Source organism: Meles meles, chromosome 6 (genome assembly GCF_922984935.1).
Source record: "Meles meles chromosome 6, mMelMel3.1 paternal haplotype, whole genome shotgun sequence".
NCBI lineage: Eukaryota > Metazoa > Chordata > Mammalia > Carnivora > Mustelidae > Meles > Meles meles.
The window spans coordinates 53279793-53288764 of NC_060071.1; the positions used below are offsets into that span (position 1 = coordinate 53279793).

At 40.8% G+C, this 8972-nt stretch overlaps 1 protein-coding gene across 1 annotated transcript; it reads left to right on the plus strand.

Moving 5' to 3' along the window:
• Positions 1-6622: 6622 nt before the first annotated feature.
• LOC123944709 (olfactory receptor 4E1) lies at positions 6623-7570 on the plus strand. The gene has a single exon (XM_046010030.1). The coding sequence runs from the start codon at positions 6623-6625 to the stop codon at positions 7568-7570; it is 948 nt and encodes a 315-aa protein (XP_045865986.1).
• Positions 7571-8972: the final 1402 nt, after the last annotated feature.

Here is an 8972-nt window from a genome sequence, read left to right on the forward strand (position 1 = left end):
CAAAACTAAATAATTTTTTGAAAAAAACACCAGAAGTTTACCTATCCCAACACTGGTGAAAAATTTCTATGTGATTCACCAAGCAAGTCTTTTTAAGTGTTGCTTCTCTCTGAAGCACAGCATCCAAGTGAAGTAACAGACTAAATATCAGAATCAGTAGCAAAAGACCTGGTTCAATTGCTCACCTAACATATAAACTCTGTGAAAAATCACTTAATGCCAAGTCCAATTTTTCTATAATGCTCCTACCTCACAGGGATATTGTGAAGATCAAATAAATTAATGAGTGAGAGACAGCTTTGCAAGCTCTCAAGTGCCAGTGTAAACAATTGTTCTCATTTAATCTGCAGAGGAAAGGGGAACACACAATTTCGGTGCATGAGGGATTTCTGGGGAGGAAGAGGCTGAATGGGACATTTAAGTGGCAGTCTGTATACAGTCAGAGAGGGAAGTAGTGGCCCAGCAAGAGAGGGTTACCAAGAAGAAGGGGGAAAATATAAAAACTGTAGGTTAGGTCAAAATTAATTTAACCACCTTCATCTTATCAGTGATAGTGGCAACAGTAATTGCGCTATAATCAACTGAACATCATTTTCTACACTATCCTTGGTATACTATACCCATGACAAAGGACCTCAATTCCAAAAATACCTGAGAATGACTACAGTCAGTATATCCCTCTTCTTGATGCATACCCCCATTGCGAACGTAACAATATAACACAAGTTCCACAACGACCAAGTAGCAATATCTGTAAGTTCTGGAAGCTCTGAGTTTTTCAATGCTATCAAGTCTCCCCTATTATCAATGGTAATAAATGCAACAAGAAAACTGGGGGAAAGGAGCCCAAGCCACAAGTCCTTAGGAGTAAGAATTTTTGGTAATTTCTGATACTTTCCCCTACTACCATCTTCTCTTCTGCACATTTTTTCATGAATAGTCAGCTACAAGGCTTCCTTCTAACTTCACACCCTTGATTTCATATATCCCAATCATCCCACAAAACTATTCAATCTTGAAAGTTAAACTCAAAGTATAGGGGCACCTGACTGGCCCAGTCGGAGGAGTGTGTGGTTCTTGATCTCAGGGAGGTGAGTTTGAGCCCCATGTTGGGTATAGAATTTACTTGAAGAAATAAAACTTAAAAGAAAAACTCAAAGTATGATCTGTATTCCTCTACTTTGGGTTCTTCTTTCATAACTCAAACTACCAAGTTCTTATGTCTAAACAGAGAAAGCCAAAGGGTAACTAGAGAAAGAGGTTCTAGATTTTCACTGTATACAAAACAATGAATATTGATCCCAAAGAGTTGGCTGTTACTGGGTGGGTGGTGGCTTTTCTGTTTGATTGCTTGAATTGCTACTGCATAACTATATTAACTTAAGCAACATATTCACCAAGTGCCACATGCTTGGCAAATATTCCAAGGGTTCTAAAAAAAAAATACCACTGTTATTTATGGCTTATGGATGAGAGGCTAGGGCCCAGAGAGGCTAAATAACTTGTCCAAATTTACATACCCAGGATGTTGGAATTTGCACTCAGACAATCTGACTCAAAAGTCCAAACACTTGGGCGCCTGGGTGGCTCAGCAGGTTAAAGTCTCTGCCTTCAGCTCAGGTCATGATCCCAGAGTCCTGGGATCGAGCCCCGCATTGGGCTCTCTGCTCAGCAGGGAGCCTGCTTCCTCCTCTCTCTCTCTGCCTGTTTCTCTGCATACTTGTGATCTCTGTCTGTCAAATGAATGAATAAATCTTTAAAAAAAAAAAAAAAAAGTCCGAACATCTTGACCCCTCTGGCAGAGAGCTGATTAAAATCTTAAGTTCATGGCCAATCCCTCATCTCTGTGTTTTTACATGGATTAAATAAGAAAACATGAAAGCCCCTCACCTAATAACCTAATACTTTGCACAGAACAAGCAATCACTAAGTGGTAGTTCATTTAATCATGTATAAATACATCCTAAAGATTTACATTTGGAAGACCTGCTTTCCCATTAAATTCCCTTAGTGATGATTTCAAAGTCTGTAACTTTAGTCCCTATAGAATTGACTTTTTCTAACTAATGACTAAGGCAAGCCGATATCATTACTTAAAAGTCCCAAGGACATAAAACCTATATAATCCAGGTTAAAAAAACACCAACACTACAGCTGCCAGGCCCAGCTGCTTTCTTTCTGTACAGATTTCCTTTCAGCACTTGGTAGAACAATCCTTCTGAAGCTAGCAATATAAAACTTACACCTAGACAGTGTACTGCCAAGGAAAGAGAATGCCTCCATCACACTGGTTCTGAATCATCAAGTCAAGTCTGTTTACAAGTCTCCTGGTAAACCAGCATGGCCTGCAAAAGTAGTTGGTAGCAACTTTGAATAATTCTTTGCCAATACTATCCGAAAAAGTACAAAAAATATATCATTCTTACACCTCATCTCCAGATGACTGGAAACCAATTCTAGAAAACCTCAGGGCAGAGTTACATGCTCTACTTATTGAAAACTATGATAATAATATAGGTGCTAAGGTGTAATATTTTTGCAGGAATCCTGAAGCTCTTCTGGTAAAATATCACCAAATATATTTACTGTGACTTATCACCAAAAACCTAACAAGCCCAAGGGAACTTTGAGTGCTCTGGCCACCCTGATGGAAAAATCAAGGTAAATAGGGTTATCTGCTTTGTCCAACATTACATTTGTCTGATTAGTTACTTCTACTGGAAAATAATTCACTATGAAACTTGACATTGAAACTACCAGACCGTGACAATTCAGTTCTTTTTGGAGGGGCTGGGAGCATCGGAAACAACCTAGGGTGAGTTTTACAGACATTTTGTTTTATTCTGTTTTTGCTCTTAGTTATTTACCTCCATCTTTCTGAAATGTATGCCACAGACATTAGATTTTCTTTTTGTGCACAGTATTCTCAACAAAAACTGACATCAAATTTCTACTGCAGTTGGGCACATCTCCATTTCTCAAAAGATTTTTTCCTGCAGCTCCAAAGAAACAGAAAAAAAAAAAAAAAGTGATGATGATGGAACACAAGTCTTCATTTCAGACATAGTTCTCCATCTGCACAGCCTTTCCTGTGTGCGCAGGTGGAAATCTCCAGATTGATTCCCCCATTTTTATTACTTTTTAAAATTTTTATTGTGTTATTTTATTTTATTGTGTTACGTTAGTCACCATAAAATGGGTATTAAGGATATTAAGGGTATTGTATGGAGCACTGGGTGTTGTACATAAACAATGAATCTTGGAACACGGCATTGATTTAAAATAAACCCCTGGCTCCATTCTTGCTCAGTTTCTCAGTTTTCAATTTTGCAATCACCATTTTGGAACTTACTAAATTGAAAAGATAACAGATGTAAATCATTCAACATTCAAAATAGATTTCTGGAGGGACACCTGGGTGGTTTAGTTGGTTAAGCCTCTGCCTTCAACTCAGGTCATGATCTCAGGGTCCTGGGATCAAGTCTCACATCAAGCTCCCTACTCAGTAAGGAGCCTGCTTCTTCCTCTGTCTGCCGCTCCTCCTGCTTGTGCTCTCTCACCTTCTCACTCTTGTGCTCTCTCTCTGGCAAATAAATGAATAAAATCTTTAAAAAAAAAAAATAGATCTCTAGGCAGCTCCATTGGTTGAGCATCCAACTCTTGGTTTCAGCTCAGGTCTTGATCTCAGGGTCGTGGGATCAAGTCCCATTTCATGTTCTGTGCTAGGTGTTGAGACTGCTTAAGATTTGCTCTCCTTCTCCCTCTGTCTCTCCACCCCCCACCACACACACACTCTCTCTCTCTAAAATTAAATAAATAAATCTTGAAAAACATAAAAGTAGTTTTCTAGAGCAGAAGCTTTAAGTGAATAAGAAAATTTTCTAAATAATAAAGATAATCTACAACTATATTAAGATACTACAAAAAAAAAAGATACTACAATAAATATTAATGAGTTCTAGATACCATGAGTTTAATTCAAATGTTCACTGAAAGACTTCTGCAACAGAAATACCTTCTTTTCACATGACTCTACTTTGCTAGTTTCCTAATTTTACACTACCTTAGTCTTCCCTCTATTGATTCAGACTGTCAAAAGGGCCACTGGCAGCAAAATACCAGCATGATGAGTAATTAATAGGAAATACTGGAGAAGAATGAGGTAACTAGAAGCAGAAGGGAAAGAGTTCTCTAGTTCTTTTTCATAAGCAACGTGGAGTCAATTCTTTTGTCTGCAAGACAGCCTGACCTTGAAGAATGAGGGAAAGCTCTAGTAGTGATCAGTGATGGGAAGAAGATAGCACAGGATGATAGGACCCAAGGAACCAAGAGGGCGGCTTATACGGGTGGGCACCCCTGGAAGACTGTGCATCCAGGCAGTGGCATGAAGACAAGCGAGACAAGAGACACTCCCCACAGATACCCAATCAAGCTGGCAGGGAAACCTAGCAGAGGAAGAGACAGGTCACCAAGACACATTCCACTTAGCCCTAATTATGCCTATCATCACGTAAATGATTCAGTTCAAAGTGGTGGCAGAGAGAGCATGGGCCAGGAATCACAAGGCCTGAGCTTCCAGATACAGCTATTATGCAATTCTCTGGGAACTTGGGCCCGTTGCTTTACTTCTCTGTTCTACCTATCAAATGAAAAAAAAAAAGATGAGGAAAGCTCTCAGATCTTTCTAAGAGCTAAGATCTTGTGGGGCACCTGGGTGGTTCAGTCAGGTAAGTATCTGTCTTCAGCTCAGGATCCTGGAATCGAGTCCCAGGTCGGTCTCAAGTCTGCTTCTCCCTCTGCCCCTCCTCGCACTCACTCTCTCAATCTCTCTCTCTCTCTAATAAATAAATAAAATCTAAAAAAATAATAATGATGATAATAATAAATACATTTCTTATAAAAATAGTTGAGAACCCTCTTGCATTGTTGCAACTGGTGCAGCCACTATGGAAAACAGTATGGAAGTTCCTCAGAAAATTAAAAAGAGGACTACCCTACAATCCAGTAATTACATGACTCAGCATTTACCCAAAGAAGACAAAAAACAAAAACACAAATTCAAAGGGATATACGCATCCCTAGGTTTATTGTAGCATTATTTACAACAGCCAAGATACAAGAGCAGCCCAAGCGTCCACTGACTGATGAACGGATAAAGAAAATATGGTGCATATATACACAATGGAATGTTACTCTGCCATGAAAAAGAATGAAATCTTGCCATATGCAACAACATGGATGGAGCTAGTAAGTCAGTCAGAGAAAGACAAACACCATATGATTTTACTCATACATGGAATTTAAGAAACAAAACAAATGAACACAGTGGGAAAAGAGGAGGGGGGGGAGACAAACCAAGACACAGATTTTACTATAGAGAATATACTGATGGTCACCAGAGAAGAGGTGGGGAGGATGGGAGAAACAGGTGATGGGGATTAAGGAGTGCACCTGTCATGATGAGCACCCCGTGAATACAATTAAAAAAAAAAAAAATTTAAACAGTGGAGCATGGGTCAAAAGAAAAGGACACTCTTGTTTGACTTGTGGGCCAGACAACAGAATTGGACTTTACGAAGAGCTGAGGATAACCCAGTCAAGACAGGGAGGTTCATGGGTGGACCTTGATCTGCACCAGCAGGATGAGCTGGAGCAGAAGCCAGTCTCCCTTGCCAGAGTTTCCAAGGCTTCCAGAGTTTTCTCCTGCCTCCTCTAAAGAAATATTCCAAACACACCCCAGCCACACTGCCTGTTCCCGGCAGCTTGGGGAAAGGCCTCTGCTTTTCACCTCAGGCGTGGAAGTTGTTTGGCCAAGTGAAAAATGCAGTCAACGGGCAATAGAGAAAAGTGTGCTCAAGGCCAGGATTTATACAACTTGGAAACTGTTACTGGCTTGGAGTAGAAAAATCTTCATTTTTTTTCTCCCCTAAAGATTTATGACTAAATATAAGCACTCCCCTCTCCAAAGCTGCCTTAGATCTCTTAGTGAATTGTGGTTCTCTGCACTATTATTCCAAAAATGTGTGTGTGGTGCCTACTGTGTGTCCAGCATGATTTAAGATGCTCAATGGGTTTCTTTTTTAAGATTTTATTTATTTATTTATTTGTCAGAGAGACAGAGCACAGGCAGGCGAAGTGGCAGACAGAGACAGAGAGAAAAGTAGGCTCCCTGCCGAGCAAGAAGGTCAATGCAGGACTCAATCCCAAATCCTGGGACCATGACCCGAGCTGAAGACAGCGGTTCAACCAACTGACCCACCCGGGTGCTTATTTATTTATTTATTTATTTATTTTAAAGATTTTATTTATTTGACAGACAGAGATCACAGGTAGGCAGAGAGGCAGGCAGAAAGAGAGGAAGGGAAACGGGCTCCCCGCTGAGCAGAGAACCCGATGCGGGCTCGATTCAGGACCCTGAGATCATGACCTGAGTCTAAGGCAGAGGCTTTAACCCACTGAGCCACCAGGTGCCCCTGAATGGGGTTTTTAAAATAAGATACGGGATCATAAGTTCTAGATGGAAGGAAAAGCAAACACAGAAGAAATTAAGTGACCAAATGATTGATGCAGGTGCTAAGTGTTATTTTTTTCCTAACTCTTGACAGAGTGTCCAACAAAGAGAATGGAAGAGGCAGATCTACTCAATCAAACCACTTCTGTGACATACATTCGGCTTAGAGGTTTATCTGTAAATCAGAAGGTGCAGATGGCCGTGTTTGCCATGTTCCTCACTTTCTACATCCTGACACTGATTGGGAACATCCTCATTGTCGTAACTATTATCTATGACCGCCGGCTCCATACTCCTATGTATTTTTTCCTCAGTAACCTGTCCTTTATCGATGTCTGTCACTCCACGGTCACTGTCCCCAAGATGCTGATAGATACATGGTCAGAAGAGAAGCTCATCTCCTTTGAGGCCTGTGTCACCCAGATGTTTTTCCTGCACCTCTTTGCCTGCACCGAGATCTTTCTCCTCACTGTCATGGCCTACGATCGGTATGTGGCCATTTGCAAACCCCTGCAGTACATGACAGTGATGAACTGGAAAGTGTGTGTGTTACTGGCTGTGGCCCTCTGGATGGGGGGCACCATCCACTCCATATCGCTAACCTCCCTCACCATCAAGCTGCCCTACTGTGGTCCTGATGAGATTGACAGCTTCTTCTGCGATGTGCCTCAGGTGATCAAACTGGCCTGCACAGATACCCACATTATTGAAATCCTCATCGTCTCTAACAGTGGGCTCATCTCTGTGGTCTGTTTCGTGGTCCTCGTGGTGTCCTATGCGGTCATCCTGGTGAGCCTGAGGCAGCAGATCTCTGAAGGCAGGCGGAAGGCCTTATCCACCTGTGCAGCCCACCTCACCGTTGTCACACTCTTCCTGGGACACTGCATCTTTATCTATTCCCGTCCATCCACCAGCCTCCCAGAGGACAAGGTGGTGTCTGTGTTTTTCACTGCAGTTACCCCCCTGCTAAATCCCATCATCTACACTCTTAGGAATGAAGACATGAAGAATGCCTTGAACAAGTTCATGGGGAGGGTGGAGAGGAGGGGTAAAAAATGACAATGTCTAAGCTCTTAGAGTCCTGGTGCTCCACATTGAAGAAATGTCTTGCAAAGAACAAGTCACCTAACATTTATCAGGATATATAACTTATAAATTGCCTTCTGGTCCAATATCTGACAATCATATCAGTAGCTATGATTTTTAGGATCTTCCATATGCTGGAAACCGTTCTAGGCACTCTACATTTACTCCACTCTCACAGCCACTTGTGAGCTAGGTATTATGCTTATCTGCAATGATGGAACCAAAACTCAATGAGAGCCAACAGCATGCCCAAGGTCACCCAGCTAGGAAATACTGGAAGCAGGCTATTAAGCCAGGTGTATCAACACGAACTCATGCTATTTTTCATTACACCATGCCGCATCTCCCTGCTGTTGTCTTAGGGTGATAACTAACGTTTAAATGAATCTTCTGATTGCTGGGCAGCACTTGACTACATCATTCACTCAGACACTTGCCTAAATGGCTCAGCAAACACTGATGACTCAGACCAAGTGAGTTTGCTTATGACTTCAGTGATGTAGAAAGAAGACTTTGAGTCATTGAAGGTACTGATATCCTCAAGTGTCCAGGAAAGTCTACCACCAGAGCAATGAAATGAGGGTATCTTATTATTCATTTGACCAGTTTTTACCAAGCACCTATTATGTGCTAAGGACCAGGCTTACAATCACAAAAAAAAAAGAAAAAAGAAAAAAAAGGTCCCCCTTCATGCAGTTGAGTCTAGTGAAAATAGGAAACAAAAATATAAGCAAATACATTTTAATTACAGATCATAACAAAATCTGTGAAAAAAAAACCGCATTGAATGCAATAGAGAGTTTTGGAAAAGACTGTCTTTAGAGTGGGTAGGCAAAAAGGGTCTCTCTGACAAATGACACTGAAGCTAAGATCTGAAGGATGAAAAGGAGGTACACATGAGAAAGGAAGGGTGATGAACATTCTAGGCAGAGGAAATGGCAGGTATTGGGAAAGACCTTTGCTTGTTCCAAGGAGAGAAAGTGTAGTGTGGTTACAGCTTAGACCCTAAGGCAGAGAATGGTGAGAGGTGACAGTGAAGAGGTAAAAAGAATACTTTCATATTCTCTCAAGGGTCAACACAATGGGGAAGAAACTCTTTTTAAATGGTACTGAATCATCTAGGTAGATGGGAAAAATTAATCTCAACCTTCATCTCACACCATCTATCAAACTAAATTTAAAATGGATCATGAACCTAAAATTTAAAGCTGAACTGTAAAATTTCTAAAAGAAAACAGGAAAAATTCTTTGAGACTTCAGGATAGGTGAAGATTTCTTACAACACAAAGGCACCAATCTTAAAAGAATAGATAAGACTTAATCAAAATATAAACTTCTGTTCTTCAAAATATGTAATTCAGAAAATAAAACTGCA

What these genes read in the sequence shown, in the direction of transcription:
- LOC123944709 (XM_046010030.1), top strand. Translation starts at nt 6,623, where the DNA reads ATGGAAGAGGCAGATCTACTCAATCAAACCACTTCTGTGACATACATT.